We start from the raw sequence: 11513 nt of genomic DNA on the forward strand, positions 1-11513 counted from the left end.
GCTATCTTCGAACTGGGCTCGGGTCGGGGCGGGCTTACCTAAGGCGGGCCAGGTCCATTTGGCTAGGCCCGCGACAGACCCAGGGGAGGGGCGGGTTTGGCCGGGCCAGGCCGGGCTGTGAATATGTTTGACCCGGGCCAGGCCGTTGTGGGTAGAGGGCGGGCTGGGCTTACGGGCCTTTTTTTTACTTTTTTTTGAATTTACTAAATAGGCGGGCCGGGTCTCGATTTTGTGACCCGTGCCAGGTCAACGATGGGAGGCGGGCTGGGCGGGTCTGATCGGGTCGGGCCGGGCTGTGTGCTGAGAGATCAAACAAGGCGGGCTAGGCTAGAGTAGTCAATGCTGATAGCCACCTCTAGTCGCATCACGGGACATTTTTAGCCTATTTCTTTTAGAATGTTACTCCAAATATAAATGGTATACAGGTTGATGGTCTAAAACTTAAAGCCCAATAGAAATAACAAAGTTAGCCCAATATCATTGAAAAGTTTTTCTTTTTCGGTGTTGATTGGGAATATTCTTTAACGACAGTCGACACCTGAGTCAATCTTCTTTAATGTATCGAAGGCAACAACTAATGCGATTGAACTACTCCTACTATTTACGGAGAACAATTTTAAAATAGTGCTTAATAGTACATTATTTTATAGTTACTAACCTTATTGTTGATATATGTAAAGAATCATATATTAATTCACATGTGAGTGTCCCACATTGAAGGAGAAAGAGAGATTGTATCACTTTATAATTAAGATGGTTACTCCTTCTATTGCCAATTGGTTTAGGATGAAACCTCTCTTGTGTTATTAAGTGATCCGTTTCTCCTCCATTTGGATACTCTTATAGAATGTTACGTTCAGAGATTGTTAAGAGTGGTGCTAAATCCCGTTTACAAATTATTTCAAATTGTCGACAAATAAATTAAATGGAAAAATTTGACCTTTTTGTAATTTACACTCAACATCTCTTTAATTTCTCTCTTCCCTCAAATTTCAAATTAACTTTGAAATTAGAAGTTCATTATCAACGATTTGAAATAATGTGTCAATGTTTATGGTTTATGGCAAATTGGTAAAAATAATGTGGAATTGTGACAAATTGGCCAAAAATATTATAACCATGTTTTGTTTACTATTCTTATAACTAAATTTGAGCAAACTACCCTTGCCCAAATTAATTACCCAATTAAAAACACTAATTGAAATCTTGGCAAATATGGCAATTTGAGAGAACTCAGTTCCGATATAATCCAACCTACCCTTGCCAAATTAATGACCCAACTAAAGACGAGTCAGTTCGAGCCATGTCGATTTCGGGTTTGCAAGAATTCGGGTCTTGTGCACTCTTGTCATTCGAATCTAGGTCATTTTCGGGTCAGCTATTATCAAGTTATTTATGAATAATAATCAGTTTCTAACAATAAGCATTTGGGTCGATTATATTGGGTCGGACAACTCGGATTTCGAGTCATTTTTACCGGGTATAAGTACGAGTCATTTCTGTCAAAATCAATTATTTGGCTATCCGTCAATTGAATAAAGGTTATTTTGGATTTCATCATTTTTGGGGTCAATTTATAATTTATAAGGATGGGAGAATGGAGAAGTATCTGATTTCGATCGAGTTTGGATAAAGTTGGATTATTTCAAATTTTGGATCATAGTAGAGTTGCTAAGGACGAGTCTCGGATCAATTTTTTTGAATCGGACTACTTGCGCAAGGGTAGTTTTGTCAAATCTATTTGGAATAATGAAAATTAAGCAAAATGTAACTTTTATGGCAAATTCGTCACAATTCTTCTTCTTTTTTACCAATTCGTCACAAGTCATAGTTTTTTTACCAATCTGACCAATACCCTTCACTTTTTTTTACCAATTTGGTTGTTTGGCCGAGAATTTGGGATACTATATGATGATATTCTTGTACGTGTTAACTACATCTCATTGGGCCCAGCTTATCATGCTTATGATATTTTGTCTCATCTATACATGGACTAGCTGTCCATGGCCCAAAATGACTATTGCAGGTGTTATTGTCCATTTGATTGGATTCTTTCACAAATTTAGTTTTGGAAATAATCTATATATATATATAAAAGAGAGTTTTTTCGAGCGATCTGAGAGCGTCCACATCATCAAAAATCAATTTAGGAAAGTATAATTTTTGATGTAAAAAATAAAGTGAAAAACCTTTTAATTATTATAATATGTATATTTCCTAAATTATATTCAAGTGATATTTCCAATTTTTATATCAAACATTTACATTTCATTTGACAAAAAAATATCGTTAAAAAAATTATGAAAATAATATAATTAGCTTTGTGGTAAAAAATGCTATCATTAGAGTACAGATTTCATATTATTTGCACATATTAAAGATGGTGTACTTCTTAATACGTAAAATTGTGTACTTTTTAGTATGTTTTGTCCCACATTGGAAAATAAGTAGGTGTGGTGAATATACTACATATAAATAGTAGAATTGTCCCACATCAAAAGATTAGTATAAGGTGATGTGATCCTATGATTATAAATAGGAGACATATTTGAAACTTATGTATCCACCCAAAATTTTTTGAGTCTCATAAATATTGTTTTAATAAAGAGCTCTTAAGATTTTATATCATTATCTACGATATGATATAAAAAATAAAGTGGAAATCGTCGGGAACTACCCGGGAAAGAGTTAAGAACATGAACAAGAAAATCAAAAAATACAAAACTAAAGGTTTTACTAATGGTAGTCTCCTAACACAGTACAAAACTAAAGATTTTACTAATGGTTGTCTTCTAAATGCAATAATAGAGCGTTAATGAGTCGTTATATGTACGATATAGAGATCCCTATCTAATGATCGAGACTAAGTGGTTTTACTTTCAAAGAAAAATAATATGTATACAATAGTGGTTTTTTTAAGAAGAGACATGTATTTCTTGGTATGTTATATCTTTCACATTGAAAAATAATGTAGGCATGATGAACATACTACGTCTAAATAATTAAATTATGTATTTCACATTGAAATAATAGTATACGGTAGGGTGATTCTATAATTAAATTATGTATCTCACATTGTATTGTATTGTATTTTCTCATTATTAAATCGGGTTGATGCCAAAGTAGGTGCAAAAAAAAATGGTGTACTTAGTATGTTATTTGTCATACATTGAAAAGTAATGTAAGTGTGGTGAATATACCATGTATAAATATTAGAAATGTCCCACATCGGAAGATTACCATAAGACAGAGTGATCTTATGATTATAAATAGAAGTCATAACCCAAAACCTTTTGATTCTCTTAAGGGGTCGTTTGGTTCAACAAGTCGGAATGGAATGGAATGGAGTTTGATAGTAGGATGGTATGGGGTTCTAAATCCATACTTGTCTAATGTTGTTTGGTTCACCACAAATTATAAAGAGGAGTATGAAGTTTGAATCCAAGGGGGGAGGGTGGGTATGGGATTCCAAGGGGTTAGGGTAGAGTTAGAATCCATTGGGTATCTAACTCCATTCCAAATCATCCCAACCAAACAATGGAATGGATCTAATCCATTCCAATATACCCAACCAAACACCCCCTAAGTATTGTCAGAGAGAGCTCTTAAAAGAGTTTGTATTACTGTCTATACAATAATGATTTCTAACCTAAGTTAACCATTGGAAAATCTTTTAGTTATTATAATATATACTCTGTATTTCTTATTTTATATTCAAGTGATGTTTCTAATTTTTATATAAAAACTTTTACATTTCATTTGGCAAAATAATGTCCGTAAAAAAATTATGAAAATAATATTATTAGATTCATGGTAAGAAATGCTATCATTAGAGTATATATAGATTTCATATAATTTGCACATATTAAAGATGGTGTATTTCATAGTATGTTATATGTCCCACATTGAAAAATAATATAGGTGTGATAAATATACTACATATAAAAAATAGAATTTTCCCACATCGAAATATAGCATAAATGGGTGATTCTATGATTATAAATAGGAGACATCCTTAGAACTTAGGCATCAACCCGAAATCTTTTGAGTCTCTTAAGTATTGTTTTGGAGAACTCTTAAAAGTTTATATCATTATATTTTCTACCTATAGATTTTATATGTCCCATATTGAAAAATAATGTAGGTGTGGTAAATATACTACGTTTAAATAATATAATTAGAATTAGAGTATAGGTTCCTATCATTTACACATATTTTAATTATGATAAAAAAAAATAGAAAACAAACGTCCATGGTAGCATGTGTAATCTATTAAAGTTTAAGGTTACCGTGAGAAATTTTCAATATTATAATGATATAGTTAATTAAATTTTCATTTAAAAGAAAGAGATATCTATACCAATAAAACAATAAAGGGGTATCATTTTTTAATTGTTATTTTATTGTCACGTCATCAAACTTAACGTCCATTTAACAGCCTTTACATTAGGAGGTATCATGGGCAAAAAAATGGAACTTCAAGGGTACCATAGGCAGATTCTTAAAAATAGGAGTAACATGGAAAATCTGACAAAATTAAGGGGAACCACGGGAAATTTCCGTATCTCAATTATGTTAAATTTTTTTGAAGAAAAACAACGTACAAATATTAACGGAGAGTACTTGATTATATTATTAAATTTAAATATAATTATTAGATATAATGAGTAGCAATTTTCCGTATTCGGTATTCGGGATCTGGTTAGATGTCGAACTAAGTGCAAAAAAGATGGTGAAATTCTGAGTATGTTATTTGTCCCACATTGAAAAACAATGCAGGTTTGATGAATATATATTACGTATAAATAGTAGAATTGTCCCACATCAGAAAAAAAATCCAAGTTTGGTAAATATATTACTTATAAATAGTAGAATTGTCCCACATCGACTTATTAGTATAACGCGGGGTGATTATATGGTTATAAATAAGAGTTAACTCATGTATATATATTAATCTTTTATTTTTTTTTAAAGAGATATTTTAATAATATGTAAACAAATCATTAGACATAGAATGTAAACATTAAACCCTTATAACGTTTTTTTTGCATTATAAATAAGTTAATTACCCCGTTGCAACGCACGGGCATTCAAACTAGTATGAGTAATAAATAGAGAACGTAAGATTAACCAATTTAAATTTTCTTAGGGAAAATTACACGAATTTAAATGAGGATGTAAAAGATAATATACATAAGTGTCAAGTTTCATCTGAAAATATCATAAGATATCTTAGAATTTTCTTTGATCAATATTGTTTTATATTTGTTAGTTTTGTTTTCTTTTTACCATGTTGTATGACATAAATAAATGAATGGAGTATAGAACAACATCACCGCTTTAATCCCAAAATAAATGGAGTATATCTTTAAAATAAAGGTGGTTGTACAATTTAGAATGGCTTTACTCATATTAATCCCTTTCATTTTTTGTCTTCCTATTTCGATTTCTAGAGTCAACAAATTTAGCAACAATCTTAACTAAGCTCAAAAATAAAATAATGTTAATACAAAAAATTAATATATTTATATCTATTGGTGCCACATCACAAGTTATTGTAACCTGATATAACTCATATAAGAGGTTAAACTTAAGCGAGTCTATGTTGAGAAGATGTTGTCCAGAGTTGAGTTTATTTTCAATTAAAATGCAGTTTGCCTTATTTTAAGATGGTGGGTAATACTTAATAGCATTACGTAATATTACTATGAATTAAACTTTATTTTTATTTTTATTTTAATTGAGAGACAATTAATGAAAAAAAATGATGTGACTCATATTTGCGCACATTTAGGCCCTTAATTGAGCCTAATTTGCATACTATTATAACGTTCCATAGCCGTTTATCCGTCAAATGCCTTCTATTTTGCCTTCCTATTACATTGTGCATGTTTTGTAGGAAAGAAGACAATTAGGCGGAAAACCCCGTCTCTCGTGCATATTTGGAAGGTTATTGATGATATTGGGTGAACGAGTATGGAAGGAGAGACAAGAACAAAGATCAACGACACAAGAATAAGAAGTATGCGAAAGGAAAAGCAAAAAGCATTCTGAAGGACAATCCGAGCGTCCTAGCAAGAAGACGCTCGTCTCCCCTGCCCAGAATCCGAGCGTCCCCCTCCTCGGTACGAATGGACAGTGACACCTTCAGCACGATATGCTCATCTCCTTGAGGATACTTGCGTTTCCCTACTTTAGAACTTAGCATTGTTAATTACTAATTTATCCTCACTTAACCTAATGATGCACCACTATATCTACTCCATTTTTTGTAATAATCAGGGGAGGAGATTACATTACACAACATTAGATAGTAGGAAGCTCTCTTAGATTAGGAGTAGATTAGAATAGATTACTCTTTAATCTTTTCACAAATCACGCATTAATCTTTCCTTAATTATTGTTCAAGTTTATTACTTTTGGGTAATTGAAGATTATTGGGTTATTATTGGAGAATTGCCAACTTTCCATCAATCAATCAAGTTCTCTTCTTTTATTCTTTGCTTTATTATTTGGAATCATCTCAAGTTTGGTATAATCTCTTTACTCTTTACTCTTTATTGTTTATTTCTTCACTCACTTATCATGTTTATACTTGTTGTGATGATTGACACCCTTAATGACATGTTTCTCATGATAATGAGTGAGTAGTTTCCTTAGCTAGGATTAGTGAGTAATTAAGGGAAATAAATGGGGAATAATCATGCTTAATCTAATATGTTTCCATAATTAATTTGCTTGCTTGTTGTGATGTCAACCTATGCACATGTTATGTTTGATGAAATGCTAAGCCTATGAATCCTTGCATTTTTACCCATCTCTTATCTACTCAACTTGACTTGTAAGATATAAACCAACTCGAGTCTTGTTAGACCATGCATAGAAGTGATTAGGAGGAAAGTAAATCGACTTGTAGGTGTTGTACAATCTAATCGATTTGGCTCCGGGACCTAACTCATCCTAAAAACCGTAAGACATAAACCAACTCGGTCCCATCACAACATTAATTGCTTGCAACTTTGTAAACATGTTTGTACGATCAACTCACATGAATCCCCTATGACCCCATGATATCCTAGTCCCCTTTATTACTTGTTTACACCTTTATTTGCTTTATTGTTTGTTTTACTTTACTACTTTCATTAGTTTAGAACACAACTACAAACCTAAAATCAATTGTGACACTAGTATAAATTGAGATAGATAGACTTAGAACTCAAAGCACACCGTCACATGGATCGACCTCGACTTAACCACTAACTAGTTGTTTGTTGAGAAATATAAATGTGTTTGATTGGGAGACACGACAACACTCTCATAAAAAAAATGACAATTAAGTTGCTCTATCCACAACAAATAAACAAAAACGTTATTGTTACCACCTTTTTCTTAACAAAATTATACATTATCATTTTTTTTTTGGCACGACATTATCATTAAACATACAATTATACACAAACGTCTTATAAATTTCACATACAAGAACTTGTTACGTTTATTTTAAAAAAAAAAAAAAGCATTGAAAAACATACGTCAATGTAACCAACAAAATTATAGTGATCCATGACCAACGAGTATGACACTAGGAGCCCATCAAATTATCACCAACATCGGTCATCTAGAAGATCCCCAAAAGTGCAAATTCTAATGGACTTTTTTAGTTATAAATTATTACAAATTTTCATTTGTGATGAGCTTGTGACGGATCAAGTATTATACATGTGAGGTAGATAAGACAAAAGCAGAATGTTTAGGGAGTAGCAATCTGTTTTGTCATATCTACCAACATGAATATTACTTGACCCGTCACAAGATAGACTTATTGATAAATTATGACGGATCCAAATATAATTATTTTAATAAGAAAATGTGACTATTTGAACAAGTAATATTTTATAAGTAGTTACTTTTTATTTTAATGTGATTACACTGCTTCTTATCTCTTAAACAAGTAGTCAGGAGTTCGATTTCTGACCCTTGCGAATTAAAAAGGCAAACTTGAAAAGGGTAAATCCATTAAATCGCCTTTCAATATCCTGAAAGAGATTACCCCCAACTGTCGGCAGGAAATACTCGAATCAACGCCACCAAAAAAAAAAAAAAAAGGACCAACCAACCCCAAACAAGTGGGAATTTGGGAACGTCATCGCGTAGATTGCCTCACGAAGTCACGAGTAACGAACTTTGAATTAGTCCAACTTCTTACCCGTAGTTGACTAGTTATACAACGTTTTTTTTCCAAGTGTGGAAAATTAGTCAACTCCTGTTAAAGATAATATTATTTTAGTCATTTTTATTTAACGTATGTCCAAGATAAATTTGCTTCTAAATGTAGAAAAATTTACAGCAATTTTTCCTTCGCAAGTGCTATTTCTAAATGAAGGCTCCATATAATTTACTTTAGCCTATTAATTTCAAGTCAAGATCCTCTACATCCCTCTTATATAAAGGTGTGCAATGGGAAATTAAGGGTGTGTATTTTTTTGGTAAAAATTGGTGGGATGAATAGTTCAACATTTATTGACATTTTGTAATTTTGTCTTTCCCTTACATATTGTTTTACAATGGCCTTTCATATTGTTTGACAGTCCATAAACATTAGGCTTTGCAGCTATCAAGGAATGGGGAACCCCAAGGAGTGTGTCCGAGCTCCGCTCTTTCTTGGGGCTCGCAAACTACTATCGAAGATTCATCCGAGCGTACTCGAAAATTGCTGCCCCGCTCACCGACTTGCTGAAGAAAGATAATAAGTGGGAGTGGTCTATCGACAAGAAGAGGGCCTTTGAGAAGCTCAAGGAAGCGGTGGTACAGGAGCCGGTCTTGGCGTTACCGGAAATCACGAAGCCTTTTGAAGTTTGATGCATCTGATTACGCCCTCGGGGGGTGCTACTCCAAGAGGGTCACCATGTGGCTTTCGAGAGCAGAAAGTTTAATGGAGCCGAGACTCGTTATGCAGTACAAGAGAAGGAAATCCTAGCTATTGCCCATTGCTTGCGGGGATGGAGGCACTATCTCTTGGGATCGAAGTTCGTTGTCAATACTGACAATACAACAGCATCTCACTTTTTGACACAGCCCAAGTTGAACAGCCGACAAGCTAGATGGCAAGAATTGTTGGCAGAGTTCGATGTGGAATTTGCTTACAAACCAGGAGCTGCGAACAGAGTCGATGATGCCCTTAGCCGAAGATGTGATTTGGCCACATTGCACACGATTGCTCATTTGTCTACCACCATAGTGGCTACCGATATTCAGGTTAAGGTGAAAGAACACCTCGACCAGGACCCGGTGGCAACGAATCTGAAACAATTAGCCATCGAAGGGAAGACTCGCAAATTTTGGATGGAGGATGACCTCTTGTTCACGAAGGGACATCGGATCTTTGTTCCAAAAGCGGCAGGGCTACGAAAGATTCTCTTGCAAGAGTGCCACGATACATTGTGGGCAGGTCATCCGGGGTGGCAGAGAACCTTATACCAACTGAAGAGAAATATTATTGGCCGCAGATGAAGGATGATGTAATGGAGTACACAAAGACTTGTCTGATCTGCCAGCAAGACAAGGGAGAGAAACAGAAGCCGGGGGGGCTGCTAAATCCTTTACCGATACCAACTCGTCCATGGGAAAGTATCTCGATGGACTTCATATCTGGGTTACCGAAGGTAGGGGCTCTCAGTGTGATCCTTGTCGTTGTGGATCGCTTCTCGAAGTATGCCACATTCATTCCCCTTCCGAAGACGTGCAGTGCTGAAGAGACGGCCACGATGTTATTCAAGAATGTTGTGAAATATTGAGGACTACCTCAAAGTATAGTCAGTGATCGCGACTCTCGCTTCACGGGGCTATTTTGGGGAGAGTTGTTCCATCTCCTGGGATCTAAACTTCGGATATCCTCAAGTTACCATCCTCAAACAGATGGCCAGACGGGAAGATTCAATAGCATGTTGGAAGAGTACTTGAAACATTTTGTGGGCGCAACCTAGATTGAGTGGGTGCGCCTCCTAGATGTTGCCCAGTTCTGTTTTAATGTTCAAACGAGCTCCTCTTCTAACAAGAGCCCGTTTGAGCTTGTCACAGATCAACAACCGAAATTGCCTCTCACAGTTGCAAATTCTTATGGTGGCCGGACGAAGAAAGCTCACGAGTTTGCTAAAGAATGGAATGTCAATGCTGAGATTGCTCGCGCTTACTTGGAGAAGGCGTCCCGCCGCATGAAGAAGTGGGCAGATGAGAACCGGAGGCCAAGAGAGTTCAAGGTAGGCGACATGGTCATGGTGAAGTTGAATAAGGAGCAGATGAGATTTCTTAGGGGAAGAGACAAATGGCTGGTGCGAAAGTATGAAGGCCCCATCCAAGTGATCAAGCGGATTGGGGAAGTTGCTTACAAGCTTGACCGCCCTGCCTGGATGAAGTGTCACCTGGTCTTCCATGTGAGATGCTTGAAGTTGTACCATCCAGATCCTGAAGATCCAACCCACAACAAGAGCAAGCGCGCCAACATCCGTTCAAACCAACTTCCAGCAACATCAGCCGACTAATTCAGCCTTGAAGACTTGAAGAGTTTCAGCGTTGCCGAGGACGGCAACAGATTAGGTGGGGGAGAGTGTGACGTTCCGCACACTTTGAACCCTTAGGCCTTGTTTGGATAGAAAAAAAAGGAGGGAAAAGAAGGGGAGAGAGGAGGAGGGAAGAGAAAGGAAGGGAAGGGGAGGGGAGGGAGAATGAAGGAGATGATTTTCTCTCCAAATCTTGCCTATGTTGGTGGGGAAATAATTTGCCTTGTAGGAGGGAAATGGAGGGATCTATTTTCCCTCCCCTCCAAATCCCTCTACCTTCATTTTGCTAACCAAACAATGGATTTCCCATCCTTCCAATTCCCTCCCCTCACTTTCCCTCCAAATCTCTCAATCCAAACACACCCTTAGTTTTATTTATGCTATGTAGTTTCATTTTCTCTTGTATATTTTTAGTAAATACTTTCCTAGTTTAGCATAAGTTAGCATAGATTTTCTTTCCTTAAATAGGTATATCGTTATTCTACACTTTCAATGTTTCCTGCTACCAGGATGTAACTATCAAATTTCCCTCTTTGGGGAGTACTAGTCAATCAAACATCTGCTTCCCGCCAAGTTGCCTTCTTATTGCTTGTTGTTGCTTTCTTGTGAACGACTTTTGCCTTCGATCACTTCACTAACAAGCCCGTGTGTGTCGATCGAGACTAGGATTCCGACACCCACAACCCGAGACCGATTACGAATGCACTAGTGCTTGACAGACACTAGTGCTTGACGCTCTCGCTTGCATTCTTGTCGAGTGTTTAGACAAGGGTGCGCGTCACGCCCCGACTCAAAGTTTCGAACCGTGACACTTGGTCATGCTAATGACATAATTAAGCAAGTATAATTGGTGATATTTGATGGTTAATTTGTGACCTTTTACATTAAAAGGTCAATTTGTGACCATTGTTGAGCAAATTGACCACCTTAGTGACCTTCTAGGTGGACACTTTTTAT

The 11513-nt window shown here is 35.8% G+C and overlaps 1 protein-coding gene across 1 annotated transcript; it reads left to right on the forward strand.

The window, feature by feature from the left end:
* Positions 1 to 252: 252 nt before the first annotated feature.
* Positions 253 to 10538, forward strand: LOC141632412 (uncharacterized). The gene is made up of 5 exons (XM_074444977.1): positions 253 to 295; positions 8603 to 8853; positions 9076 to 9448; positions 9555 to 9709; positions 9984 to 10538. The coding sequence occupies exons 1-5, from the start codon at positions 253 to 255 to the stop codon at positions 10536 to 10538; spliced, it is 1377 nt and encodes a 458-aa protein (XP_074301078.1).
* Positions 10539 to 11513: the final 975 nt, after the last annotated feature.

This window comes from Silene latifolia, chromosome 1 (genome assembly GCF_048544455.1).
Source record: "Silene latifolia isolate original U9 population chromosome 1, ASM4854445v1, whole genome shotgun sequence".
Classification (NCBI taxonomy): domain Eukaryota; kingdom Viridiplantae; phylum Streptophyta; class Magnoliopsida; order Caryophyllales; family Caryophyllaceae; genus Silene; species Silene latifolia.